The 12,815-nt window shown below is 43.6% G+C and overlaps 1 protein-coding gene across 1 annotated transcript in view; it reads right to left on the bottom strand.

The window, feature by feature from the left end:
* adgrl2a (adhesion G protein-coupled receptor L2a) overlaps nucleotides 1–12,815 on the bottom strand; it is a gene marked incomplete at its 5' end in the record, with an annotated part of 69,388 nt that overhangs the window by 19,046 nt on the left and 37,527 nt on the right. The window contains 4 exons of the mRNA XM_079221330.1: nucleotides 1,178–1,216; nucleotides 1,759–1,944; nucleotides 2,450–2,553; nucleotides 3,190–3,486. Coding sequence (XP_079077456.1) covers nucleotides 1,178–1,216; nucleotides 1,759–1,944; nucleotides 2,450–2,553; nucleotides 3,190–3,486 — 626 coding nt within the window. The remainder of the gene's footprint in view (nucleotides 1–1,177; nucleotides 1,217–1,758; nucleotides 1,945–2,449; nucleotides 2,554–3,189; nucleotides 3,487–12,815) is intronic.

The raw sequence follows: 12,815 nt of genomic DNA, 5'->3' as shown, positions 1-12,815 counted from the left end.
GACTCAACGATCTCTGTCCCAAATCCTCTCATGCTGTCATTAGTCAAATAAGTGCTGTCATTTACATCGACACAACCACTCTAGCACTGTGTGTCCGATGGCAACAAATCTGCTTTGACATTACTACGTGATATTAAAAACTAAATGACGATGAGATGATTTTAGGGGAGGTGGTGTAAGCACAAACATGTGTATCTTCCCTTTTCCTCCATTATTTTTATGAACATACGGCTGTTGACTGGCTAATTAGCTCGATCCATTTTAACACCCTCCCGGAGGAGATATTTTGATTTAGAGGGGTGACTTTGTTGGCAGGTGGAGGACACTGATCCCCCTAATGGTTGAGGCATACATATGACCAAAATACTTGATGCATAAATCCAAGTAAAGGAAGAAAAAAATGGTTTGACCTGACTCACCCTATTAACCAGATATAGCTGAAGATTTACACCTATAATTTATGAGACAAATGACTTCTATGACCTAAAACCGATGTCCTTGTTAAACAAGAGATGCAATTTTCCAGGTGAAAGGCCAAGTGATTGTCCTTGAAAAAAAAAGAAAGAAAAAGATTTGAATAAATCCTTCTACATGAACCTTAGAAGTAGGCTAAAGTTGTGCCAGGAGCACGGGGGGCTGCTTCTACAATAAATCACGAGTGAACTGTGTTTGATGCAATATTCAAGAGGCTTTTTATATTGAATGGAGCTCTTGCATGAAAGCAAAAAATATAACAATGCAGGAAATCCTTCAGCAAATGAATAATGAGAGGGATGTGAGAACAGGTTGTTTGTTTGAGTTGTGGTGTTATGCATCCAGACGTGCAATCTTGAGTACACTTAGAAAACATACAATAGGGAGGAAACAGAATGAGAAACAAAATACACCATCGCTGTCAACGCATAGAGGGGTGGGAAGAAACACAGAGACACATCCATGTAAGGGAGCCACCTCGCTAATTGGACATGACTTCTCTTCGACTTTCGGAGGCACTTTGTGTACGATTGCTTCTGGTTGTAAGGCAATTACTCAAAAAAGCAGGAAGCACAGGGAGGAGGGAGGACATGACAGTGCAGAGGGTACATGCTGCTGAACTCGGACTGGGGCATATACAGTAGCACAGGAATGGAGGAGGGGACGGCATCAAGCAGAGCGGGCAGAGGCATTGCTCCTGTACCTTCATGTACGCCCTGCATGTCCTTTCTCGTTTTTGAAGCTTTTTTATTAGAAAAGAAAAAGAAGAGATCAAAAATAGAGACACATAATTTGCACAGGTTCATGAGCTTTGAGTAAAGGCTTTGTGGAAACAAGGCCCCGACTGAGTTACTGCTGGGTGATTTATCCAGTCTCTCCCCATCTCATGTACCGCTGACCCACTTACCTGGAGGTCAAAGTGTGAAAGTGCTTAAGCTCACCTTGATGACATGCTGTATTTTCCCCTCAAGCTCCTTAGACATCATAATACTACACATGTACAAACACTGCCATTAACACAGATCTCTGATACATGCCAGTCTGAAAAAATACAACTGTTTTCCTTCATTTGAAAGGAAAGAGATTGATTGACAGATTTACATGTGACAAGAAATGTCTCCTACTTTTCATACTACTGCATCACTTTGGGCCACACTGTAATCCATTCTGCATTTGTCCTTATTAACTTGTCAGTGCAGAGTGATGCAGAAAGTGAGAATTGGTGAGAGAATGATTTCAGTATTTCTGTTTCATATAGCGTCTTAAGTGACGCAAGATTTTTACCTTGTTGAAGCTGCGTCCTGCAGAATCCTTCTCGCTGGGTCTGAGCTCCTGCAGTTGAGCATCAAGGATGTCCACCAGCTGCTCCATCAGGCGCACCGAGGAGCTGACGTCCCCAGCAAAGATGGGGCCTTTGGTGTGCTTGGCTAACTCGTTGGCCAAGTTAGCTGCATTTTCACCGCTGCGGATCTGCATTGGGGAGAGAGTGAAACATGTTCACAAGAATGCTAGATGACATACTTAAAGGTGTTCTGGGCAGCCCAGTTTCTGAAATCAAATCACATTTGAGTACGTCCTTGAATTGGCAGTTATGACGGCAGTATTTTATTGTGTTGAAAGATAAAAAAACAGGTGTGCAAAGACCTACTTGATACAACAAATTTATACCCTTCATGCATGTCCTATCTCCGGCTGAGCTTTATATCTATGTGACCTATCATTCAGCAATTATTTCGACTGATGTTTGCAATTTTAACACATTTTTCACCTTTGCAAAGGTGTTGTTGTTTTCTGAAAGGACACATACTAGACTTAATTTTCAGACCTCTTTTATGACTGATAAATGTAGCTATTTTAGCTCATTTCACAGAGCTCTGTAGCAATCTTTTTACAAGGATTTAGTTCCATTATTTGCTGTATACCTCCCTCTGTTTTTTTAAGAAACACATTTCACTTCTGCAGAGCGCTTACAAACCTTTTGTGCTACTTGGTTGACCCAGTGGGAGGTACAGTTGCTGAGATCAGGGCCCTTTGGGTGCCAGGCCCCAGTGGAAAGGACACATGAATAAGAGGCCGTGCCTGACAGGGAAAACAAGAATGGAATAGTCAACTTTAATCAAGTCAAATCAAATGATAAAGTGAAGCCAGAGAATGTCGGCTTGTTTGTGCACACAATAATATCAGCCCTTTTTTCTCACTGTGCTAATCTGGTAATGTTGTCTGAATGTTGTCAAAGGACAAATTTAATTTAAATCGTTGGATAGAGTGAACGTAAAGTAAAGTTATCAATTCTGTTTCTGAATATTTTTCAACAGCTCTCTCCTGTTTTTGCAACAAATTCTTTCCCCGCCCTAATTATCCCTGCGCCTGATGAACTCAGAGCACTAACACGATTTCACACACAATCAAATGAGGGATGCTCGTCTCCAGGAGAAGCAGCTGAGCCCGCTCCTCTGCAGAGCAGCCATTACAGATTGATAAATCATGTTTCGACCTGGAATGGCACAGCTAAAACCTAACACCATTATAAACAGTCTCACACTGATTCCCAGAACACCGACTTCAACGGATGCTCTTAATGGATCAAAAAAGTTGTGTGCAAGATTATCAGACACATCTCACAAACTCTAACAAGGGATGCTCTCTTGGCACGCCTCAGGTTCTATTGAAGGCAGAATGCACACGGCCCGGCGGTGAGAGGGTGACACTGTTTACCTCGTGTTCCTTTGGGGCAAGGCCGCTCCACGAGCATGCCCCTCTGGGTCTGAGGCCACGTTATGTCTCTTCTCTCGGTGGCCTCGCAGAAGCGCTCGGGTAAAGGGAAGGTCTCGAGGGGCGGAGGGGAAGTAGTCTGTGGAATTACAGGAGGCGGCTTGGGTGCTCCCCTGCTGCCCTCCTTGAGCCCTGTTGTGGTGGTAGTGTTGGCCACACCCCAGTGCGCTGTGGTTGTTGTGGTGGTGGTTGTAGTTTTCGGAGGCTGAGGGGACGTGGTGACTTCTGACAGTGGCGGAGCTGTGAAGAGACAGAGGGAACAGGGGCATCACATGTGATGGTGTGCAGTCAAGTGAGGAAAACATTGTCGGCCCCATGATTTATGGAATTTGATTCTCTCTAGGACACATTTAGTATCAGTCTTCATGAAAACATGGTGCAGTTTGACCTGCGGTTGCTGTGTGAGGTCAGCTAGTTAGTGTGGCACCCGTGAGGCGCATAATGTGGACAATATGAAGTATTTTGCTTTGGCAGGTATTCAAACCATGACCTTCTAATGGGCAGGTGCCCTCGTGTACCACGAAACCTTAAAGCTGTCCCCTGTAACTAACATTCATATCTTTTTTTTTTACCTCAACTTGTATAATTTCATGCTTATAAATCCAAGGATCCCGTTGTGTAAATTGCTGCTAAGTGCTTTGTGCAACAAGCGTATTTGCATTCCCGTTGACTATGGCTTATTCAAGGCACTCAGTCTGCAGTGAACAAGACAATAATTACAGTAACATCCTAATGACTGGCAATCATTCTTGCCTGGGAGATTTTGTGGCATGGCTGATTACGTTTCACTAACACAGAACCTGTATATGTAGCCACGGTGCCTGAACATCCAGTTAACAGTTCTTTCTTACTACAACTCATACTCTGATAAAGCAGGTGTGCAGTAACTCATGCAATGCCTTGGGCAAAAACAATATGTTTCAGTCCTGGGAACGAGAAAACAGTGCAGTGCTTATATTTAACATGAGTCACTAAGGAAAAACTATGAAGACATTTTTCATGTGATACGCCAGAGAAGTGTAGGGAGCACTGCAATTACATTTCATAAAAGTTGAACACAAGAGAATGTCATAGATGAAATGTTGATAAACACTAACTATTTTATATGAATCTGCTCCACATCTACCAGTAAAAACTAACAAAAGATGACCCCCTCGGTTGGTTGAATTCAAAAGGATACGCTATATCAATCGAAAGAGCTCCGATTAGAATGCAATGTGCACACTGAATCTAATCGCATTTGAGTTCTTTGATTTCCTCCATTAGGCTGCCTGTAGAGCATGCAGAGAATGTGAAGAGGTGCAGTTACTCTGCTTGAGCTGAGCACAGTCGTCCTCAGTAGAACGACCGACATTGGAGAGACAGAGCAGGGAGTCAGGGGCATGACAGGAGAAATGGAGAAAGAGAGACGGGGGATGGAGGCGCACATGGACGACGATGACAGGATGATTTCGGAACAATGGGGCCGAGCTGGAGACAGTTTCTGTCTTCTAGTGGATTGAAGGAGAGGCAGCCAGACCCCAGGCAGCAACACCTCCATATCTATTGCTTCCATTGGATAATGGGTCTTGCTAATAGCGCACACACGCGCACACACACACACACACACACACACACACACACACACACACACACACACACACACACACACCACTACTACTATCGCCACTGGCCCCATGGTGTGGATGAGAGGCTTCAGCACAGTTGAGCTGAAGGGAAATCACCTTTGAGGCTGGCTGCTGTGGCGAATTAGGCTGCATTGACCAGAGAAGATGACTCTGTGCTCCCTCCTGTTGGGAGCTTTAAAACCACACACACACACACACACACACACACACACACACACACACACACACACACACACACACACACACACACACACACACACACACAGGTGACATGAAGGTGTACACAGCTGACTGGCTGTTTTGACACTGAGATGAAGGCAGATTTGGCTGGCTGGCTTCACCTCAGCCTCCTCTCCTCCTGTCCCTCCTCCCCTACCTTTATCCTTTTACTCAACACAGTGAAATTCTCAGCTGCACGGCCTGTCACAGCGGTTGAGAGACAACCTGTGCTTAGTGTCCCTTCAGCACTAGCATTTAGCTGGCTGGGAGAAATTCCTGTCTCTATTCTGCACCAATACTATTTTGTTGCTATACCCCTTATTTTTTTCATGACTCACTGAGAAGACTCAGAGGTGAAAGTAATAGTCACGAGAAGAAAAGAAGCGTTGCAAATTTCCGGATCAGCATGTAATGTTGGAGCGCGGTCTAAAGAAAACAAATGTGTCGACATATTGTGTAAATAATTATCATCGTTTCTTTTTAAACATCTGGGTCTGGGTTGCTTGGCAAACCTCCAGAAGATTCCCAAGAAATTGTGGGGCCCTTTATGGGTTTCTCTTTTCCAAAGTATGAAAGACGATGAGATCAGATCCCGGTCTCTGTGAATGGGGAGTTTAGAATGACGACAGAAATAAAATGAAAATGAATCACTGCTCTACAGCATGATTTAAGATAAAAGGCTTGCTACTCTGGACGATAAATCAAAGAGGCATCTGCTGTAATCCAAGCACATTCCTTGAGCATGTCAACTAACAACTGTATCTTGTCTACACCCCTCACTCAAGAGGGCTGCTTGTCATGGCTCGCTGGGATGTTGAGCTCCATGCTCTAGTTACATGTACAATTAAACCTCTTTGAAGTTTTTATTTATTTTTTTGCTACCTGCTATCAGTGGGGATGATTAATGTTGGTTAATACGAGGCTAGAACTAATGCGTTTGGCTCTCATAAAGCCGTCCATTGGAGAGGGATTGCCCCGTAGATAACTGGATGGGTTTGGCTTTGGGAAAGTGGTGTGTGTGTGTGGGAGGATTTGCTGAGCCAATGTCTGTGCTGCACGGGACAGAAAAGCCGTGTTGGTATTGCTAAAAAAAAAAATCTCAGTGAGCACCGTCATAGAATAAAGATATACGTTAAAGAGATTCATTAACAAGAATTATTATGAAAAGGACATGAGTAAAAGGGCTAAAATAATCCTGTCGGGATGTTCATTCCATGTCTGTGATTTCAACTAATCCTCTTTCCTGTGTGAAAAAGAGGCTAATGTGAACGTAGGCTACACTTCCCAGGGATATTCGTGCATAAACAATGTAGCCCCTCTGACCACTGCTGTTCCTGTGTACATAGCGTGTCAGCCCGTAATCCTGACGGCAACACAATAATCGTATTACCTTTATGCCATAGCTTGGTTAAATTTGATCCAATGAGAGCTGGGAGGAATTAACCCAAAGGTATTAAAAAGGACACTCCTCTCAGGTTGTCACTTCTTCACAGAGATGTCTAAGTGGATGAGTTCATAAGCAGCCACTGTGAGGGATGGCTATTGATCTGTTGGCAGTGCTGCAGCTGCCTGTTCCATACCTTTTGTGATTCATAGCGTGTACCAAATATTTGTGTTTTCCACTGTGGCAACACGTGCCTCCTTCCACTACATCCTACCCCGCGCAATATTCCTTTGATGACAACAAAAGAAGCAAATCCCATGTTTGGGCTATATAGCGAAAACCAGGACAGGATCCTTGATTATTATGTCTCTGCTGCACTCAGCCCAAGGGGAACCTTCAATTAGCTGTCACAGAGTGTGGACACATTGAGTGATATTCTCCAAAGAACCGCCAATAGTCAGGACAGACTTATTCATAACCTCTTTGTGAGATTCGACGCCCACACTTTGTTGCACTTGAATGTATCTCAGTGGTTCTGTTATTACCGCTGGGGTTATAGGTCTGGGATTGATGACAGACAATGAGACAGGAATCCAGGGGAGGAAAAGGCGAGAGGAGCACGGCTTGCCGAGTGTTGTCAGAGCATATGCATACACATACTGTAAGCACTCAGGAACACCCACGCTCACACACTCACACAGCCCAGATGAGACTTTACCAGGACTCAGTAGTCATGCCGGGGTGACAAATGAAAACCGACGGCGTGTGTGTCTTTTATATTATGCTTGATGACTTCACTTTCAGTAGGCACCGCATGGTTGTTCATCAGGGTGATGTTTCATACACATTACCAGGTGCTGTTTATCTTGCGAAGGATGTGGGGGGGGGGGAAAGGGTAAAGGGAACACACATTTAGCATTTGTTTCAGCTAATTTGCCACGTAAAAAGTTAAAAGAATTATTAGATATCACTTGTCCCTTGCTCTGTCATGGAATACTCTCATAATGATGTGAAGCGAGGCTGCTTAGGAGATTTAAGTCTTTGTTCCCATTCTGTCGGAGACTTACTCCTTCTTATGGTGAAAAAAATAAATAATCCTGCCTTTTGTACACTGGGAAATGCTGCTCGTGGGTGGAAATCACGTCCTAGTGGAAGAGGAATCAAGTCAGTTGAAACTCAAATAATTCAAAGTCTGTTTCTGCCATCAGAAGGGGGCCGCGCTCGGGGAACCAAGAGAATCTACTGGATGGAGAATAAATGAATAACCCATCTGCTTTAAAGTCATTCAGTATGGAGCGCAGGTTAATTGAAATAAGATGTTGAACTGCGGGGAACAAAAAAGTGTAAATTATTTCCTCTGCTAATGCTGTGACTGAAATATCTCAATTTCAAACATGCATTTCACTCAGCCCTCTCTGGATGCAGCCTCGCTTCTGAGTTCATATGGAAATAGAGCTATTCTTAAGTATGAAATAGTGTGATGATTTATAATACGTTTGTGAAACATTTTTGATATCTACCAATAATAACAATAATACACAAAGGAAATTGGATTACACGTCTTTCAGTCTGCGCTGCATTTGTAGCTGTGTGGTGGAACACGGTGTATGATTGCTTGTGTGCCAGCAGTAAATATCAAGAAAGCTGAGTGAAAATTCATATAATTTCCCATGAGTCATGTCCATGTGAGGCTGTGTACAGTATACGTCCATGTCTTAGGGAACAAAACCTAATAGCTGGCTTATGTTATTTACTGCTGTCGTCCATATTTCGCTTTCCCTCAATACCAACACATTGATTCATTTGGACAAAGGTAGGCAGGCAGAGCGAACTCCCACACAAGCGCGCGCTTGCACAGACAAGCTTATAAACACATGTACACATTCATATACACCCTTACACACAAAATGACACCAAAGTATAGAGAACAGACACAGCAGCTGCCAGACTACAGCCTGCTTTTTTTTCTCCCCTTGCAGCTTTCTCTGTACTGTACGTGCCTCAAATTTCAAGCATTAACTCTAAGTGTGCCGAGCAGACTGATATTTAATGCCTTGCGCACAGGAGGATGTCTATTTCAGAGGTCCTCATATACACACACACACACACACACACACTGTAACACAAAAAGCATGCACACCCACATAAACCCAGATTAGAAAAACATACATAGACGCAACAATCAGGCCTGTGTGAAATAAATCTCCTCAAAGGCGTGTGTCAGGGAGTGATGGGGGACCATTGTGATGTCTAAGTAATAATTCTTTTAATACGCCTTGTTCCACAGTCAGACTGTAATCAAACAAGAGACTGTGGATCCCCTTGGCTATTGGGCTCAGTGTACCCTTAATCACACCCCCTCCTCTCTCTTTTATGTAAAACAACTCTTTGTGACATTCTAAATCATAACCCTGGGTTTGCTGTTGCCTACATACTTATATGCCGTCAGCACAACGTTGTACAGTAGTTGTACATCAGCGGGTAAGACTTTCCAGGAGAAGTGGTGACGAGCAGCTTGGGAATATGAGAAAACATTTTCTTGAGGTTGTGCTTTTGAATAAAGGGCGAAATGCTCCTGCTTGTCTGGCAACAACTGGCCCATCGTGTCTTACGAGGAGCGGCAGAGATCGCGATCAAATTTCAGAAGAAACAGGTGACCTCCTGACCTCATGTGCTCAACGGCCACCAGACACCGGCTGGTTAAGTAATATCCCACGATGTAATATCAGAGACGCTGCGAACAAGACTGTAAATCCCCATCGTGGGACTTCCCCCCTTTTTATCGCCCCAGTTAAATTCACCCTTATATCGTAACCAAGAATGAGACCAGTGGGTCACGAAGGAGACGGAATAGCGTCACAGCATATCGTAAACTGGTGGTTAAAAAAGCGACATGGGAGGCATAAAGAAGGGGAGCTGGCACATAGGGAGATCCTGTAGTCCGGCAGTAAAGAAGGGGCCGTTAGATAAAGATACACTCCCCGATAGTGCCCTTCCAACCCAGAAATTCCACATTATCAGTAAAATTGACAAATTTCTGGGATTTAGGGACTCCTTTAGGTGATATGATAACATAAGAGACATGCTGAGTTTACCCAACACAGCTACCAACCCACAGGTTTCAGACTATAGGTCACTTCTGGGGATTTTGCTCGGTTGTTTTCAGATTGTTGTGTACAGTGAGGTGTTTGATTTGGTCTGCCTTTGGCTGGCCAGCTTTGTGTAGTCAGTCAACATTGGTGTGATCCGGAAAACAGCCAACAGGAATGATATGAGAATATTGAGAAGGAACCGCAGAGAAGTTGCTTATAACAACAGCTTTCACTCAAATAGGTGGTTAACCTGTGCAATCACCACTCGGAAAAAATAAACTTCTTGCGAAATTGTTCAATGTAAGAATACCACTTAAATCTAAACACTGTTATAAACTGTTCCCCAAGTGGGAAAATGTTTTTAAAAGACATCACTGGGGATTGTGTGATCCCTGATCTTCATGTACGTGAAGGCCATCTTTGTCCTGTTGCCGTCCGTGTGTGTGTGTGTGTGTGTGTTTGCGTGTGCGTGTGCGTGTGCGGTTTCCCAGAAGGCACAGCAAAGGATTTACTCAAATCCTGTCATTTAGTGTGCACGGCTCTCGTCGGGCATGATTTGAACAGTCTTTAGCCTGACTTCTGGAGAGAAGCCAAACAGACGCATATATGTGTCGACACGCACGCACACAAATGCAAATATCCAGATTCAAGGCACAGTTCACGGATGATCGTGGAGGAGGGCTACGAAAAAACAGTGGGAGTCGAAAAGCAGAAAAGTGTAAAAGAAAAATCTGAGACAGACTGAAACAGCAAGACTGAACGCAATAGAGAGATAATGAAAGAGAGAGACAATAAGATGGGATCAGACGGGGGGAAAAACCACGAGAATATGACAGGAGGACAGAAAAACAAAAACAAAAAGCGTGATTTTCCACATCAATACAGTCTCCTTTCACACCGCTGCGTCCACTTGGGCAGCTGACAGGGGGTCGGGGAGAGGGAATGGGGGTTATTGTCAAGGCAAACAAACAAATTGGACGTTTTTAACACATCCTGATCCCTGCTCTGGCACCGCTGGAGAGCACGTAGCAGGAAAAAGTCTCTGCCATTTTACCTGAGCGCCTCAGATGGCTGTGAAAGCTTGATGTTGAAGTTTAAAGTATCCATACCTTTCCTCCTCTCTCCGTTTTCCCTGCTTTCTCTCTAAATGTTGCCATGCACAAGTTGACCTCTATGTAAGCAAGGCAGGAGACAGGAATGAATCATAGTGGTGCTTATTAGTGAGATGTATATTCATCAGACTATAAGAGGTAGGCTCTCTGGGGTGACTGCTAATGCATGTGACTCACAAGCATCTGTAACAGCTGAGCATTTCTGCATTGCAAAGCACTTTCATAACACACAAACTACAGGGCATTGTTCTGACCACATGCAGAGTTGTGCCAGCTAATTGGCAAGTCACGCCAGTCAGCCCTACCTTATAATTTCAAACAAATTGGGTCATTCTCTTCCTTACGACCCCCACTCGTAAATGTATAATTTGAGGGTGCAGCAAAGATTGAAATTGTATGCAAATGTATCGACGTTTCAACAATTAAAGAGGTCGTCTTGATTTGTGTGGGTGTTAACTGCAGCGCTGGGGGCTTTTATACGGAAGTGATTCAGAATCTAATTTTACGACAGGGGATGAATAAAAGGTTTCCGAGGCTCACCTGTGTCCCATTGAGGCAGTGAATAGAGTCTGTTTGTGCACACTTCTGCTAAGAAATAGATTTTGATATGCTTACTCAGTGGTTTGAGGCCAAATATCAGAGCTCGGCATGAATAAACGTTCCATAGAAGTGGGTGCATAATGAGTTTTCTCTGGGAATACCTCATTTAAATCAATTTAATCATCTCACTTACAAGATGCGACAAAGGAATATATCTTTTTATGAGCTTTTATATGCAAGAAGGAAAACAGGCACGGAGCCATTGTTAAATGAGTGGATTATGGTGCTGTTGGTCAAAGCCAAGAGTGGGACTTACTAACCCATTTAATGTCCACTTCAAGTGAAGCCGCATGTTGGATGTGACTCCATCCACTCCCCCGTAATCCTACAAGAGATGATCTTGCCTCGATTGGATTTGACAAGAACTCAACTGTCTGTCACACAGGGTCCCAACTTCTCTTTGATGTGATTGCATTCCATGACGAAGTGAATCATGTAACAGAGTTGTTTGCCCACTTGACATTTGGGGGAAAAGGAGAACGACGCGCAGTGGACCCTGCGCAGGCTTTGAAATTGTCCCGAAGAAGAAACATCTGTGGTTAAATGAAAAACCGCCAGATCCTTTTGTTTTCTTTGAAGAAAAAAGTTAATTACCACAGCTCGAGCATCTACGTTAATAATAAGCCATGTTCTGTTGTACAAACACTGTGCTGAGCTTTCACATGTGCTTGCGATTACTTGAGCAAATCAAAAATGTTCTTTTCATTTTTTCGATTTCTTGTTGTTTTTTTTTAGCTTAGTGCTGCTCAAAGCACGTACGTACCTTCAACTCTTAACACTCAAAAGCATTCTGATAGCTTGTTTCGATGCCCAGTGAAGCAGGCACTGAAACGAGCATCAAGATATCACAGAGAGGGCATCGAGTGACAGCCAGGAAAAAGTGCCATCATTTATGTGTCAACATCGGCCATGTGGGAGGACAAGTTTATTGACATCTTGATGATCATCCTGGACCATTCTTCTGAGCATTCATCGACTGCAACTAAACATACATTAGTCAGCAGGAGGCCAGCCTCACGTCCCATTTGTCAAGAAAAGAGAGCGTGGACCGTGTTGACGTTAAAATAAAGATGTGCGAATACAGAAGCCTCGAGGAGCTAATGCAGCACGTCAGGCACGGTGTGTTTCTAAACATAATCTAAAGGAAGGGAAGGGGTTCCTTTGGGTGCTTCAGGGGTCTGACAGTGTGAATAAACACTTAAAACACTTTCAAAAGGTATGTTACACGGCATGCATGCAATAACCCTAATGTTATTATTTGTGTCTTATCTGAGGGCAGATCCCGTTAAATCCTCTGATTTCTGTATCAGTAATCAGTGTCCATTCAGCAAATGAATAAATCCATTCAGCATGCAACCTGTCTATACACAGATTATTCCAAGAATCCATGAAAGCTAAACTGAAAATAAATGCTAGTGTGGAGGCTGTTGCTTCACTGCTTAACAATCAGTTTACTGTGGATAAACACATGCTTACATGTGAAGACATGCTCCAATTTTATATATTTGTTAGATGTCAGAAAAGGTGATATCAT

The sequence above is a fragment of the Taurulus bubalis genome, assembly GCF_910589615.1.
Source record: "Taurulus bubalis genome assembly, chromosome: 7".
Taxonomy (NCBI): Eukaryota; Metazoa; Chordata; class Actinopteri; order Perciformes; family Cottidae; genus Taurulus; species Taurulus bubalis.
This window is presented reverse-complemented; position numbering and strand designations above follow the sequence as displayed.